The sequence below is a fragment of the Maniola hyperantus genome, chromosome Z, assembly GCF_902806685.2.
Source record: "Maniola hyperantus chromosome Z, iAphHyp1.2, whole genome shotgun sequence".
In the NCBI taxonomy this organism is placed as follows: Eukaryota; Metazoa; Arthropoda; class Insecta; order Lepidoptera; family Nymphalidae; genus Maniola; species Maniola hyperantus.
In genome coordinates this window covers 6,325,021-6,341,293 of record NC_048564.1, presented here as the reverse complement: position 1 = coordinate 6,341,293, position 16,273 = coordinate 6,325,021, and the positions used below count along the sequence as shown (strand labels likewise).

The 16,273-nt window shown below is 37.4% G+C and overlaps 1 protein-coding gene across 2 annotated transcripts in view; it reads right to left on the bottom strand.

Annotated features, from left to right (window-relative positions):
* The window catches only part of per (period circadian regulator), a 33,868-nt gene that overhangs the window by 3,053 nt on the left and 14,542 nt on the right, over window positions 1-16,273 (bottom strand). For both annotated transcript variants that reach the window (XM_069509035.1, XM_069509036.1), the window contains exons 11-26: window positions 15,207-15,318; window positions 13,716-13,835; window positions 12,897-13,046; window positions 12,498-12,616; window positions 11,556-11,660; window positions 10,608-10,760; window positions 10,323-10,494; window positions 10,052-10,190; window positions 9,567-9,671; window positions 8,416-8,517; window positions 7,395-7,565; window positions 6,480-6,634; window positions 2,888-3,061; window positions 2,201-2,323; window positions 1,222-1,323; window positions 610-747 (exon numbers count right to left, since the gene is read on the bottom strand). In XM_069509035.1, coding sequence (XP_069365136.1) covers window positions 610-747; window positions 1,222-1,323; window positions 2,201-2,323; window positions 2,888-3,061; window positions 6,480-6,634; window positions 7,395-7,565; window positions 8,416-8,517; window positions 9,567-9,671; window positions 10,052-10,190; window positions 10,323-10,494; window positions 10,608-10,760; window positions 11,556-11,660; window positions 12,498-12,616; window positions 12,897-13,046; window positions 13,716-13,835; window positions 15,207-15,318 — 2,140 coding nt within the window. The remainder of the gene's footprint in view (window positions 1-609; window positions 748-1,221; window positions 1,324-2,200; window positions 2,324-2,887; window positions 3,062-6,479; window positions 6,635-7,394; window positions 7,566-8,415; window positions 8,518-9,566; window positions 9,672-10,051; window positions 10,191-10,322; window positions 10,495-10,607; window positions 10,761-11,555; window positions 11,661-12,497; window positions 12,617-12,896; window positions 13,047-13,715; window positions 13,836-15,206; window positions 15,319-16,273) is intronic.

Genomic DNA, 16,273 nt, shown 5'->3' with positions numbered 1-16,273 from the left:
CATCCAACAATGAGTAACTAACGAGCGAAATTGGCAAACACGAGTAAATCGCTTTCCAACTTTTTAGACTTGCAAGAAAGCATAATGGCGCCGATTCTGTTGTCTTTCTCTAAACTAAATTTAGAGTATCTGCATCCTTTTCTTCAAATCTATGTAAAATAACACAATTAGAAATTGCAAGTTCTCCTGAGTCCCGTCTCACTAGCTATAATTTCTGGTCTGCTAAACTGCCATAGCTGAGGCAGTTAAGCCAACCGATTCCTTATTCCAAGAAAATCCCTATTATTTTATTTGAAACCTCAAGCATTTTGTGAGTGATGAAAAGGGTCCAACTCTCAACTCGATACTATGCAATCTACTTATATAAAATTCAAAGTCCCGACTGACTGACTTTTATATCAACAGCCTAAATCACTGGTTCTAGAGACATGAAATTTGGAGGTTGTTTTCTTTGTAAAGAGTAAGTATTCACTAAGAAAGGATTTTTCGAAATTTCACCTCTAAGAGGGTTAAACGGAGGTTTCAAATTGATGTAGTTAACGCGGATGAAATCGCCAGCATAAGCTAGTGAGGAATATGACCCAAGATTGAAAGTTGAAACTTCCATACCTTAGGGGATTTGGCAGTAGATTCTTCGCCTGAGCTGCTCGAACTGGTGATTCCTTCTTCCAAAGTGAGTCTAGCTGCAACGCCTTCTAGTTGTAGGTCCAAGTAAAGTTGACTTAATTGCTCATTGACTAGCGAAGGCTGAAATGTAACAGAAAAATAAATTCCAAAAGTTAATGGGCACTTTAGTGAGGAAACCATACCCGCAGCGGCGGACACAAGCAAAGCCAACAGTATGTACCTTTTCTAATACGGCTCTGATCTAAGTTAGCATAAGAAATCCACTTTGAAAAGTAAATGTTTTTAGGGTTCCGTATATCTGGGGAAAAAAGGAACCCTTACGGGATCACTTCGTTGTCTGCCTGTGTGTCATGTCTGTAAAAACCCGTGAAAAATCCGAAAACCGTGTGGTTAGGATACATGATTACGGAACCCTTTGTGTGCAAATCCAACTTGCACTTGACTGGGTTTTTTTTCAAATGTAATACCAGGAATACCGGCAATTGATATTATTTGAAATTTTATTTTTCACTAAAAAAACATTTACCTATGGTGTAGAGAAAATCAATTTTTCGTAACAAAATATTGCTCAATAGGGACCTTAAATAAACTCACTTGCTCCAAATGTTTCAGTTTCTCTTTATCACTAGATAGGATCTCCTCGATATTCTTAGTAACAATTTGGTATTTATAAATGAGTTCAGACGTAACGCACACCTAGAAAAAAAAATCAAACCTATTTAATAAATTTTGAAATATGAAGTTGAATTTCAAAGCTAAAGTTAAAAGCTTCGGCCGTCTGAGTTTTTGGGGGATTCGGGATTTTAACCCGGGCTTCTTCTTCGGGAACATTGAATTTTTTGAGCTATGTGCGTTTTCATAATTCAACTTGATCACTTGCTTTATGAAGCAAAACATCATGAGGAAACCTGCATGCTTTAGGACTCTCTATAATAAGACTTAAGGATGTTTGAAGTCTACCAAACCACATTTGGCCCCGCGCTGGTCAAATATAAGCCCTTCTTATCAGGGCAGATGAGAAGGGTTTATAAGTTCCGTGCTCAATAGTGACCGGCGATGGTTTGAGATGATGATCATGACTACAATTTATTTCTTATCTAATTACGACACAAATTATGCCCGCATGGAATGGTGCCAAGAATACTGGCTGCATTGGACAGTTCCGCGTTGGACAGCCAGGCTGATCCGTTGCGCAAAAAATGAGCCAGCCCTTCCGTCACTAGATGAAGCTACTAATCGCGGTGAAATATCTCGTAAAATTATTTGAACTCCATGGCCCTAGGAATTAATAAATACTTAGATATTTTTTATTATTATCATTCAAGAGGAGATATTGAAAATTAAAACTTAACTTAGAAGAAAAAGAAAAGGTTTTGTCGAGAAAAAAAGTCGCAAGGACGAAATATATTAACGTAAATAAAAGGAAAACATGCAAAAATCATGGATGAAATCTTTAAATCAAGAAGAAATTCAGGTTATGTTGCAACTAACGTTGGACGAATGTCACCAGTCAGCACTAAATACCATTAGTCACAATGCGCAATTAAAACGTAAAATGCACAAAAAAACTCACTTGTTCCATCCATGGTGGCTCCATCTTTCTTCTAGGCATTTTTCGTGCCCTAGCGACATTGGGCTTATTAACATCAGAATTTTGTCGGAAAGTGCCATTAGTTGAGCTTGTTCTGTGCCTATACTGTAATAATTTGTAAGATAAAGTAAGTTGCATGGCACTACATTCTTCCTAAAGCTTTATCCTTGTGGGAATAGAATTTGTAGGCATATTATATCATGTTGCCACCAGGGCGCCAGAACATCACACAACCAACGTGCTCACATCTAAATATTACATACTAATTACTTTTGTCACCACGTAATGGACTTATCAAAAGGATGTGACAGTAAGGACTAATGTAAGTAATACGCAGGTCAACGATCTTGTGCATCCTATACCTACCTATCTATAAAAAGAAAAGCTGACTGACTGACTGATCTATCGACACACAGCTCAAACTACTAGACGGATCGGGTTGAAAGGCATGCATCTATTATGACGTAGACATCCGCTAAGAAAGGATTTTTAAAAACTCAACCCCTAAGGGGGTAAAATAGGGGTTAAAAATTTGTGTAGTCCACGCGGACGAAGTCACGGGAATAAGCTAGTTATAAGACAAAATGGAGACAGTAAGGAATTTTAACGCTCTGGGGTGCCCTAGCAACCTCTATAGGGTTGAGATAGTTAGTTTTCATTGCAACTTACTGAAGTGTTAATATAGTCCTTAGTCTGTTGTCTGCTGTCGCTGCCACTTCCAGAGTCAGTCTTAAAGAAAGATGAATAGAAAGACGAGTAGCTCGACTCTCCATCAGTCTTATCGTTAGCACTGTCACTATTGCCAAGCCTTCTCATACGTTCATCAGTCACAGTATCGGTACTCTGTTGAAAAACGCTCATTATTTTCCTATAGTAAATAAATCCACGGTTGTAGAAAATTATAGAGGCACGTCCGAGGTATTTCACTGATTCGAAAACCGAACCAGGAACTCTCTTAACATTGCAAGCTTCTAAATAGACATATAAACTGGAATTTTATATGTAGTACTTAAGGTAATTAAAAAGAATAATAAGTAAAACAAATGTATACAAAACGTTACAACAGAAAGCGTTCAAAATGATAGGCGCATAAATACTTTTAAATACAATAATTCAAAAACCGGTAGGTATCGCCCCTGCGCGGCGTCTCCCTGGGTATTGCACTCTGAGAGTCTTTGACCACTAGGCCACGATTCACTTGCTGCCAAGTGCCGAAATTTTAGATAGTATGCATTGTTGTTAACAGTCGCCTGAGTAGGTACTGAATAAGAATACCTAGATATCTAAATTTTGGTACTTGGCATCAGGTGAACCTGTTAGTAACTATGGGGCCATCATATAGTTCACCCAAAATAGCCCCTTAAAATATCAGATGGAAAAAAATGAAGTGAATCGTGGCCTAGCGGTCAAAGTTGCTACCGGAGCGATACCCAGGGAGAGCAGCTGTTCGAATCCTGCCTGTTTCGCAATTGTTGATATGTATTTAAATTTATTTTGTTAAAGTATGTCATAAAATCTTGGTAACATAATATTTTGTCATAACTCACAATGGACAAGAGCCCTTGAGTGCCAGATGTTCGTTATTTTATAAAAGCTGAAAATTTATCTACCTCAACACAGGAAGGAACGATCAGCTACTATGAAGTTTGGATCAAAGTGGATTTGGCAGGTAGGTAACAGGTAAAAAAGACTTATAAAATCTTTCGTCACAGTACAAAGTCTAATATTTATTACCAGACACTTTAGTATCGTGGCAACCCTCTGCCAGACACCTTATACTTAACAATTTACAGTTCTTGCAATTCACGAAGGCGAGTAAACTTTACTTGTGGTTAACATCGTACACATGGCCAATGCGTAAGTGGGGGTGCATATCGGCTCAATCAGTCGCGAGCAAGCGTTCGCAAACGCACACATTTATGTATTATACATTACCCATACGACTCAAACACAAGCATGAGCCACACGCCCTCGTGAAATACAATAACTACTTATATTAAATTTTGGTGTATAAGGATTTTAAGATATGAGTGTACCTAGACAAAAGTATATTTTTGCGTAGCGTTTGCGAAAGTGTGCAACATTACTGCGACAGATATGTGCAGATTCATGCAATTAATAGCTGTATTCTTAACTTTTGAAATTGTGCGTCGGATTAAAAAGAATGTCAGGTGCAGTATGTAGGATTTTTTTTTTAATTTTTCATTGCATATTTTTCTGGATTTTCTTATTGGTACTTTGTTGGGCAATGATTTGCCTATTATGGCATTTTGTGGAAAGGGTTTTTATGAGAAAAGAACATTTTGAGAAGAAGACATTCTGAGAAATGACAAAAAGTATAATAAGGGAAAGGACATTTTGCGAAAAGGCCATTATGGGCATAGACGGTTATAAGTTAAGTATGCCAAGTGCACACCCGCACAGCGCTCGCGCTCGCCCACAGCGGGTTAGTGCGGGGGATGTGCGAGTGTGCGGGCGGTCCCACCCCGATTGCCATTTAGACCTGTAGCGTACTATACCTCCCCAAACGAGAGGGACTGTAGCCACGCGAGTTCCTGATCTAGAGGTAGTAGATCTGTGGTGAAGTGCAATTGTGCCAACGTGCCAACACTACGGCGACATATGTGTGCAAAAAAATTTGTCTAATTAATTCGAATCTTATACACATGCACATGTTAGTGACTAGTTCTCATCCACTTTATTTTAATCGTATAAAATCCAAGAGTCTTTAAAATTCCGCGTGGGCAAAATTGATTATTGAAGCGTATGGAATATTATTTCTATGCTTTGTCGTATATATGTGTTATATATGTATAAGAAACAACAAGATATATATATATACTATCTGTCCCGGCTTTACTCACGTGTGTAGTCGACGTTAGCCCGACTAGTTTCGAACCCATACGGGGTCCTTTTTCAAGGGAGTCCGTCCGCGCACGCGCCACGGTTTTGACTGTGGGGCGCACGTGCCGCTGCCTGTAGAGCCCGTTGTCCCTCGGACACCCTTGACGACGGGACGGACTCCCTTGAAAAAGGACCCCGTATGGGTTCGAAACTAGTCGGGCTAACGTCGACTACACACGTGAGTAAAGCCGGGACAGATAGTATTTATAATGGAAATCACTCACGGTAGTTTAAACGCTAAGATATATATATATATAAAGACTCCAGTAAAGTTGCACACTTTGTTGTTAAAAGTAATTTCATCGACAAGATGGAAAAGCGCGAGGCGATGAGGCGATATTTATGAAGAGAATAACTATAGTGAATAATTTACAGCCACGTAAGTACATACAATACAATTTAGATGATGTATTTTTCATTCTATGGCAAATTAGCCCTTTACTGAAGTATCACCTGGTGGTAAGTGATGATGTAGTCTAAGATAGAAGCGAGCTATGGTTGAAAGGTTATGACAGTTTAATGAAACCCATATCCGGCGGGGTGATAAAGTATCGCGCGACAGGCGTAAATCTCGCGATCATTGCTGTGAAACGTCCGGCTAGAGAGAGACAGCAATAGCCACAAAGCAAAATAAGACGAAGAAGAAGAGAGACAGCAAATGAACTGTCGCCCTCCCGGTTTCTTAAAACATAGCACTGGTTCTCGGACCATTAAAAGTGTTGAGATTTATTACAACATAATATTATAATACTATTATTGTAAAGCTCAAAACACTTTTTAATGTTTTTTTAAATCAACACAATTGTTAATTTAAATTTGTCAATGATCACAAGAATCTCACACGAAATCCTTTTAAAGTATTTACTGAACCTAAATTAAGTCAGCTGTTAGGTATGTACACTTAACTAATCGTGACTTCATAGTATCTGTGGTTAATTATTTAAAGAAGTAACGATAAAATATGAAGTCAATTTAACAGTAATATGCACACACAAACTCGTATATGCTCTTGAAAGTACTGTATAATTAAAACAAACACATTTTGCGAGCTTCTGCACCTAATTAAACATTTAACATCATCTTTCCAGAGATGGAAACAGAAAAGAATGTTCACACATGTGAGCAAATCAATATAATACTTTGCAAAATAACTGTATTTAATATAAACATTATGAATTTAAGTTTAAACATTTCATAATAATAAATTCATTACAATATTATTTATAGCTTACAGTTAAGTTTTGTTAATTTTTGTAGATTTGTTTTGCAATATTAATGACAGGTATATTATATTAAGCATAGAAATAAATATTAACAAAAGTTACAAATATTTCAGAGTATTTATCGCTTCGCTTACCTCTTCATAGTTACTACTTGACAATTCCAATGGTTGCGTATGAGGTGTTTGTTGTGGTATAAATCTTTGTTGCACTGCGTAGGGCATCTGCTGATTTACAGCTGAGTACATGTACGGAGATCCATAGACTGCCTGACCCAGCATCATACATTGCACTGAAAAACAATGCTTTTATTAGGTAGGTACTCTTACTTCGTTTATTGAGGCAATCATCCCACCACTAATGAGGATGCGACTAGCTATCTTATTTCTCTCTCAAGAAACGTTTATGTGTGATTATCATCGATGTATGATTATGTGTCAATAAAAGAGATGATATTATTATTATTAATAGTTAATCATTGACTTTGCACACTGTCAGCGAAAACTCTCCCTCTCTTCACTAGTTTGTCGCAGCGGCAAGAGCTATCAAATAAAAATGGCCAAGTGCGAGTCAGACTCGCGCACTGAGGGTTCCGTGCTACAGTCGTATTTTTCGATATTTTGCACGATAATTCAAAAACCATGATGCATAAAAATAAATAAAAATCTATTTTAGATTGCGCAGGTAAAGCCCTTTCATATTATGATACCCCACTTGTTAAAGTAATCTTACTTTATAAGTTGAAAATACTAATTATTATCTGTTCAATACACTTTTTTTTGTGACGTGACTACAAATTCACAGTTTTCAGATTTTTCCCCTAATGTCTGCTTTAAGACTTACCTACCTGCCAAATTTCATGATTCTAGGTCAACGGGAAGTACCCTGTAGGTTTCTTTATATAATAGTTTTTGAGTTATCGTGCAAAATGACGATGAAATACGACTGTAGGACTGAGCCTACGGTACGCGAGTCTGATTCGCACTTGGCCGGTTTTTATCTATTCTGGGCACTTGCAGCTTAAATAAATTACAAATGTTTGGATAACTTACTTTGACTACTTTGATGTCCTTGCTGATACTGAATAGGTGGGATATCAAGAGGGTTGACTCTGTTTGCTTCCCCACTCGTGGAAAACACAGAGTTCATTTGAAACACCACGTCAGACTCATTAATTTGTCCTTGTTGCACATACTGCATATGAGGATTTGAAGTGCTTGCATCTGAAATAGTGGAATAATGTCAACTTCGAAATGGATTCAGCAACACAAAGGTCCGCAGTAAAGTTCTGTAATTTGGATGGTTATGTTTGTAGACATAGAACTATGGTGGCTCTTCCAACATCAATGTTATGAAACCCGCTGATAGACAGATAGACAGACAGACGGATGGACAGTGGAGGCTTAGTAATATGGTCCCGTTAGCGCGCTTAAGGTACGGAACCCCAAAAACTAAATCCACGAGGACAAAATCGTGGGCAGTATCGCGTAGGTTTGTCCACCATACCACTTGAAATACCACTCACTGACTGACTGACTAATCACGAAATCTCAGGAACTATAAAGCCTACAAACTTGAAATTTGGAAGGCAGGTTCTTTCTAGGACCCAGGTGTCAGCTAAGAAACGGTTTTGAAAAGTTCTCCCCCTAAGGGTGTGAAAGGGGGGGTCGAAGGTTTTATGAAAGTCCTATGTTTTTGAAGTTAGAGACATGAATATCGACATTTAGGTATTCTGGGTTCCGTGTCTTAAGGTGAGACTGAGTGAGTAGGTAAGTGAGGCCTTTTGCAGCGGGAAAATTTCAGATCTCATGAGAAACCAGAAATTTTACGCGGACGAAGTCGCGGGCAACTGCTAGTAATAGAATATAGTGTCAATTATAGTTAAAGTTAATTATTAAGTTAGTCAAAGTTAATTATTTAAAACTATTGTCTAAGACTGCACGTATTAAAACTATTGCGCCTCGACTCAAACAAATGATTAAGTAATAAGCTCCTATTTTGTATGTTTTTCCATGTTATATTTTGTCTGTATGTGTGTGAGTGTGTGTTCAAAAAAATTTGAAGGTTACTCACCTGGGTATCTATGATAATGCGCATAAGGAAAATTGGTATTAGTATTGAATCCAGACGGCTGTGGCTGGTTTGACGTCGGAGTGTAATACAACGGTAAGACTCCTGAAAGATATCAAACTATATATTATTTTATTATTTTTTTTTTTTAATTTACACGGACAACCTGAAGCAGTCATGAGTTATGATTGTTTCAAACAGTATATAGTCCAGTAAATAGAGCATTTAACCTCGCACTAAATTTCCGATCCAATTTCTATTTAGGTTAAGGGTCACTTCACTTACTGACCATAAAATGACAAAATGCCGACAGATCCAGGTGGAGCTTCGATCGCAATCTTGAAGGAAAGTTTTTGGCGATATCAGCCAAAAACTTTCCTTCAAGATTGCGATCGAAAACTATCCACTTTAGGGCAAAAATTATAAAGACCATTATGGTAGAAAATAAAATTTCGCATCTTTTGTTTCCTGTAAGCTTTTTGGTAAAACTTACCGTTTACGATTTATGACTGATTTTATGAACCGGTTTTTCTATTTTGGCCGATAACTATTAAAATATTGGAAAAATCGGTCCTCCTTGCATCGGTCGGCCTTGGATTACAATATGCAAATATTAACAGGTGCGGTTGTATGTCTCCTGCTACCTCATTCACAATTTCGTTATGTTACATTACCTAATGTGAGTGAAGCTAGCGAAAGTATTAAACCGTGCCATTTGAATAGGATTATTTAAAAAAGTCTATGCCAAAACTGGCCAACTAAGTTGCCCTCACGAGTCGACTGCATGGCAAAAGAGTTTTAATGAATTTTTCTTATTTTATGGTATTTTGGATTTACAATGTTTTTATTAGAAACTAGCTGATACCCGCAACTTCGTACTCGTGGATTTAGGTTTTTAAAAATCCCGCGGGAACTCCTTGATTTCCCGCGATAAAAAGTAACCTATGTCACTCTCCAGGTCTTTAACTATACCCATGCAAAAAATCACGTCAATTTGTTGCTCCGATGTGACGTGATTGAAGGACAAACCAACAAACCAACAAACTATCAAACCAACAAACAAACATACTTTCGCATTTATAATATGGGTACTGATGACTTTTTGTTGACATTGAGATTCAGAAAAAAACAGGTTTTTTTATGATTTTTCTCACCAGGCACGTTCATAGGGCTCATAACAGACATCTGGGGCGGAATGCCCAAGCCAAGTATAAATGCGTTCATATTGTTCACAGCATTGGGTGGCCATGGTGAGGGTACTGAAAAATAAAGCTTGGTATCAACTTTCAGTTATGTGGTGCAATGGTTAGTTACTTCTAATATGTTCCCGATAATGTAACTGGAAGCAATAAAAGTTAAAATAAGAATGGCTCTGAGTGTGAATTAAAATATAAAAACGTAACATATTGCAGAAATTTACGAAGTATTTTTCTGTATGGACTATTAGCAACTAGGCAGGCAGTAACCCTGCAGCATTATGATTAAGAAATTGGATCCAGAAATTTTTATGGGACCATCACGGAAGCTTCTTCTGTTGATCAAAAAAATTTTGCAAATCGAAAAACATTTAAAAAAACTGGCTGAATTGAGAACCACCTCCTTTTTGGAAGTCGGGTAAAAAAGATATGGTAATATTCACCGTTGTTGGTAGCCGCTGACAAGGGAGCATTGTTAATGACTTTCTGGCTAAGTTTGCGACGGTTCCTAGGCGAAGAGCAGCGGTGTTTATGTGTAGTCCCTTCTTCCGCCTGCTTTGAGGCTCGTTTTACCCCATGATGCTGTAAACAGAATTCAGTAATTTGTCTATTTTTTTTATAGGGATGTTGTTTTAGTCCATGCGTGTCGGACACTGACAACAGACAGGAATCCGTAGAGATTTTTTCCCATTCCACAAAATAAAATGAAAATACCTGATTAGGAGATAAGCCAGCGGTGGTTGGCTGAAAGAGAGCATTGCACCGTGCTAGATGTTCTTTCTTCTTCTGTCTGCTCTCATTTGAAGCTTTCTCTCTGTCAGACTTGCTGCTAGACCGAGTTTCGCGGTGCTGCTTTAATAATTTTTTCTCCATATCAATGTTGTGCCTGTTGAACAAATTACAAAACTGGTGAATTATACTCCAAGTGTAAGGTGTTATTTTTAAAAATATTGTTTAGTAGCAGTAACAGTTCTTTGTAGCAACAGTATTAATACTGACTTGTTGAGTAGCGACTCCGTCAGTCTCAAAACTGGATATTTGTTTGAAGTTCCCGTGTGGCTGGTACTGGCATCTGCGACTGTACTCGGATCAGACGTGCTTGCCCTTTCGTCAAATTCGCCAGGGTTATTTAGCATGGACGATACACATTTGCTGAAAGTACAAAGGAATAAATAGACTTGTCTAGTTGCATTAGCACATATTATAGTTCGTTCATTCTTGCTGAAAAACAAATTGCTTTGTACTCACTCGTACAGTAAGTAAAACCAGTGACCCAAAATAAAATGTTGCGACGCGACTTATGACTAACTTCTCAGCGGCCATCGACTTTAAACTCTTATTGTTCCAGTCGATTAAGCTTGGTAATCCAGGTCAGTAATTGGATGAAATTAAGTCTGCCATGGTGAAATGACCGGTCAAAACCTGGTCATGCACAGTGAAGCGACAGCATTTCTCATGATTGACGATGATTGATTGATATATGGACCAAATAAATTGTCCGTTCATAGAAATAGCCCGTGGTTTACAAATTTCTCGCACTCCGGATGCGTTCTATTATCGGATAGTGAAAAAATGATTTTATATTATAATATAGATTGATATCAACCAACAACGTCCTAATAGCTATCTGTATGCCAAATTTCAGCCCGATCCGTCAAGTAGTTTGAGCTGTGCGTTGATAGATCACTCAGTCAATCAGTCAAGTCAGTCAGTCATCTTTTCCATTTTATATATTTAGATAAGAATGAGCATTAAGTGATATTTATAAAAGTATGTTGACTGAGTGAACTTTAAAGTTAAAATTAAAGGACTGGCACTTTCTATAGACAGTTGATGCAAAATCGAATGAGAACTAAATTATGGTCTAAGAGTATGCGGGTTTTCTTTTGATATAAAGTTGAATATTTTCGTATCATTAGGTAAAGTGAAAAAAATATTGAAGTTTACCTAGTACCCGCAACCGGTTCTTGCATTTTCGATGTGGTCGCATGATCGCAAATTGCTGAAGCCTCAGTTTCTTCGAAGTTGTAAGGTTCATGGCAATCAAAATATCTGAAAGCAGAGAAAATATACCAAAGAATTAGTCTTTTACCATAGCACTGCACGTGAGTAAAAAAAATAAGTATTACTGTTAAAAATAGGTTACACACCACAATTTTAATATAATTCATGATCAACCCATCGCTGGCTCACTACAGCGCATGGGTCTCCTCTCAGAGTGAAAAGAGTTTGGACCATAGTCTAACACGCTGTCCAAGTGCAGATTGGCAGACTTCACACACCTTTGAGAACATTATGGAGAACTCTCAGGCATGCAGGTCTCCTCACGCTGTTTTCATTCACTTTTAAAGCGACTGATATTTAATTACATAAAACGCACATAATTCCGAAATGTGAGCGGTGCGTGCCCGGGATCGAACCCCCAACCTCCGATTAGGACGCGGACGTGTTTACCTTCAGCTCCACTATCATAGCTTTTAAAATCGTTGTGACGCACGGATTGAAAATACAAAACAGCAATAAACAGCTAATCGTTTACTGAGAAGTCAAGACCAGAACAGGTCGAATGGGTGAAACTAACTACAATTGGGGAAAAACTGAAAAGACGAAACTAAGAGATAGTTTTGGTGGCATTACAAACTTTACAAAAAATCCGCTATGCTAATAAATTTAAAGTTAAAATAATCCATCCTACTCTAGCTTGGTTTGCGTTGACTCCTTGAAAACACGCATTGCGTTTTTGTAAGGTAACAACACAGGCTTAACGCTAATTTGATGATGCATGATTAGCATGGCTTATATTAAAGGATATTTTTAAAGGATAATATATTTTTATTATCCTTTAAAATAAAGATGAGTTTGGAGTGTCTATAAAAGTGATTTATTTACCTTTGTAGATTTTCATTGTAGTTAAGTTGGTTGTAGCTCAGAGTTGTCTCGGAGCTTGCGAGACTGTTAGTGTAGTCATGATGAGGGGAAATACCACCTAGCATCACCGAATCTCGCTCCTGTAAAAACAACCCGTCCTTTAGTTTGGCTCGTCTTGGCGAGGGCACTACCGTGCCCCCTGATAGATTAAGGCACTGAACTAAGAATAATACATAATACAAAAATATTATAAATTACTAAGTTTTAGGTAAATTCATTATTGCTCCCGATTAAATTTAAAAAATCAATAAATTTTATTCTAGTTCATTTAGATTAGAGACCAATGTAAAAGTCATTGATCGTTTCAACTAAAGGGGTAACACAAATCACATAAATTCTCAATACGGCCCGTTAACTTACATAACAGTTGGAGTCTGCGTCTTGTATTACGAGGCGCAGTTCCTCTTCAGCTTTAGGTGTTTCATCCATTAAACTTTCCATGAAAGATGCCAAGTCCTGGCAACGTTTACTCATCTGCTGCTTCGCTGCTTCCGCAGGCTTAGTCAATACCTGAATTTTAGTAAAAAGTTAAATGTCACTCTTTGCGTTATATGCGCCATTATTGGTAGGAGATTTTCTCGGTAAATAATGCGGTGGGGTCACAAGTTGTTCCGCAAAGGACGTTGTGGACTTTCACAAACAGGGTGCGCTTTTTACCCTTTTTTAGGGTTCCGTACCTCAAAAGGAAAAACGGAACTCTTATAGGATCACTTTGTTGTATGTCTGTCTGTCGGTCTGTCAAAAAACCCACAGGGTACTTCCCGTTGACCTAGAATCATGAAATTTTGCAGGTAGGTAGGTCTTATAGCAGACTAATGTCTGGGGATAAATCTGAAAATCGTGAATTTCAATCACATCAAAATCATCTCACAAAAAAAATTAAATTGTGATCATGAACTAAAAATTAGTATTTTCAATTTTAGAAGTAAGATAACTATATCAAGTGGGGTATCATATGAAAGGACTTTACCTGTGCATTCTAAAACAGATTTTTATTTATTTTTATGCATCATACTTTTTGAATCATCGTGCAAAATGTCGAAAAAATACGACTGTAGTACGCAACCCTAGTTGGGCGAGCTTGACTCGCACTTGGCCGTTTTTTTAAAGTAATCTTAATTTGTAACAAACTATGAAAACGTAACAGATATATTTTGTATATATATAAAATCTTCCTACCTCGTTCATAATTCTGATCATATTGTTCCTTAAAGCTTGAGCGATTGTTCCTTCTTCCGTAGGTTTTTTGAAAGAATTTTCAGGCTCCGGAGTTTGGAAAACATCAGGATTTGTTGGACCCTGATATGTAAGAAAAAAAGATTAATGTCAATTTTATATCAAATCGAATCATTCATTTTTAAGTCCAGAACAATTATTACTATTGATCCAGCTGGCCCAGTGCTAAAAGAAGATACATTGCAATGATCGCAATTACTTTCAATTGACTGACTCTTTATTAGTGTCCAGTCCAGCAAAGATCTTGAGCAAAAAGCTGCGTAGTAGGAAAAATTGGCGAATGCGGGGAACAAAGTTCGCGCACCCCTTATTTGCTAACCAATCGCGTTCAAGTTATTTGCTGGCCTTTAACATTGGTTAAAATGTAAAAAAAACAAATTTCAAAAAAAATAAAAACCGACGTCAATAACCACAAACACTAAAAAGTAAAAAATAATTTAACTTATTACCCAATATACAATTACGTACGTATATATATAATTACGTATACAAGAGTTATTGTAGTTCTATAGTAATATTTTCTGGAGCCGGTGCCAATTAGCCGCACGAACCGTCTATCTACTCTTCATATTGTTTTGTGATTCCACATTGGCACCTCATTGGCACCGACTCCAAAAAGTATTACTATAGAAGTACAATAAATTTTGGGTAATAAATTAAATAATTTTTTACTTTTTAGTGTTTGTGGTTATTGAAGTCGGTTTTTATTTTTTTGAAATTTTTTATTTCACATCTTTTTGTGGCCCCATTGTACTAAAATATGATATGCCTGGTTAAAAACCTACTGTTTACTAAGCTGTCACACTGATCGCGAGCAATTTACTCTTATCCACTGAGGAGTTCTGTTCTCCATCTCCGAAGATATTCATCAGATCTTCACCGAAGTAAAATAGACCTCTCAAGTATGTCCTACCAAAAAAAAATTAATCATCAAAATCAGTTTATATTTAGCGGAGAAATCACGTAACGTAACAAACATACCTACAAAAAACATACATTTCAATTGTGAACCTCCTCCTTTTTTGAAGTCGGTTAAAATATGCTATGCCTGGTTAAAATCCTACTGTTTACAAAGCTATTACACTGATCGCGAGCATTTTACTCTTATCCATTGAGGAGTAAGATATTCATCAGATCTTTACTAAATTACAATGGAACTACTTCTGAAGTATGTCCTACAAAACAAAAAAGAATCATCAAAATCGGTTCATAATTGACGGAGTAATCGCGTAACAAACATACAAAAAAACATACAGTCGAATTGAGAACCTCCTTTTTTTGAAGTCGGTTAAATATGTAGATACAATAACAGCAGTCAGCAAGAGTACCTACCATACGTTCAGCAATTTACAAATATTTATTGTGATTGTCGCGATATGATAACTTTGGGGCTAGCCTCCTTGTTATGGATAAGTACATAGTAAAAACACGAACCTCAATTATGTAATGTTTTCCAATCACAAACTCGAGCTTCCTTGACCATGGATTAATGAAAGAAGTCCATTCAGTCTCCAGTTTCAAATAATCTCCATTTTGCGTCATCATCCTAAATAAACAAAAAAACCATAATTTAACCATAAAAGCAGTTTAGCGGTAATTATTATAAACTAGCTGCCCTGGCGAACTTCGTTCCGCCTAACAGTCGATTCAATTTTTCTCTCCGTAAGAACCATCCTCGTACTTCAAGGAATATTATAAAAAAAAGAGTTGTTACACATTTAGTGATATTTTTATATTATAGATAAAGATAAATTTTATCATTAGTAGTCATATTTTACAATACAATATCTAACGGCGACTACGCACTCATCCGATCCGAGTCCGTGAAAATACGTTCCTTTTTGATTTGTATGGGAGCTTATGACATCATCATCATCATGATCAACCCATCGCCAGCTCACTACAGAGCACGGGTCTCCTCTCAAAGTGAGAAGGGTTTTGGGCATAGTCTACCACGCTTGCCAAGTGCGGATTGGTAGACTTCACACACCTTTGAGAACATTATGGAGAACTCTCAGGCATGCAGGTTTCACCTCTTTCACCGTTAAAGCAAGTGATATTTAATTACTTAAAACGCACATAACTCTGAAAATTTAGAGGTGCGAGCCCGGGATCGAACCCTCGACCTCCGATTAGAAGTCGGACGTCCTAATCACTAGGCTATCACAGCTTATGACATACTAGCTGATGCCCGCGACTTCGTCCGCGTGGATTTACGTTTTTCAAAATCCCGTGGGAACTCTTTGATTTTCCGGGATAAAAAGTAGACTATGTTTTAATCCAGGTTATAATCTATCTCCATTCCAAATTTCAGCCAAATCCGTCTAGTAGTTTTTGCGTGAAGGAATAACAAACATACACACACACACACACACACACACACACACACACATACAAACTTACGTCTTTACAATATTAGTGTGATGTGATGTCGTAGATAATCGCTGGCATTCTCACGGATGACGGATAGAACTCGGATGACGGAAGTGTAGTGCGTAATC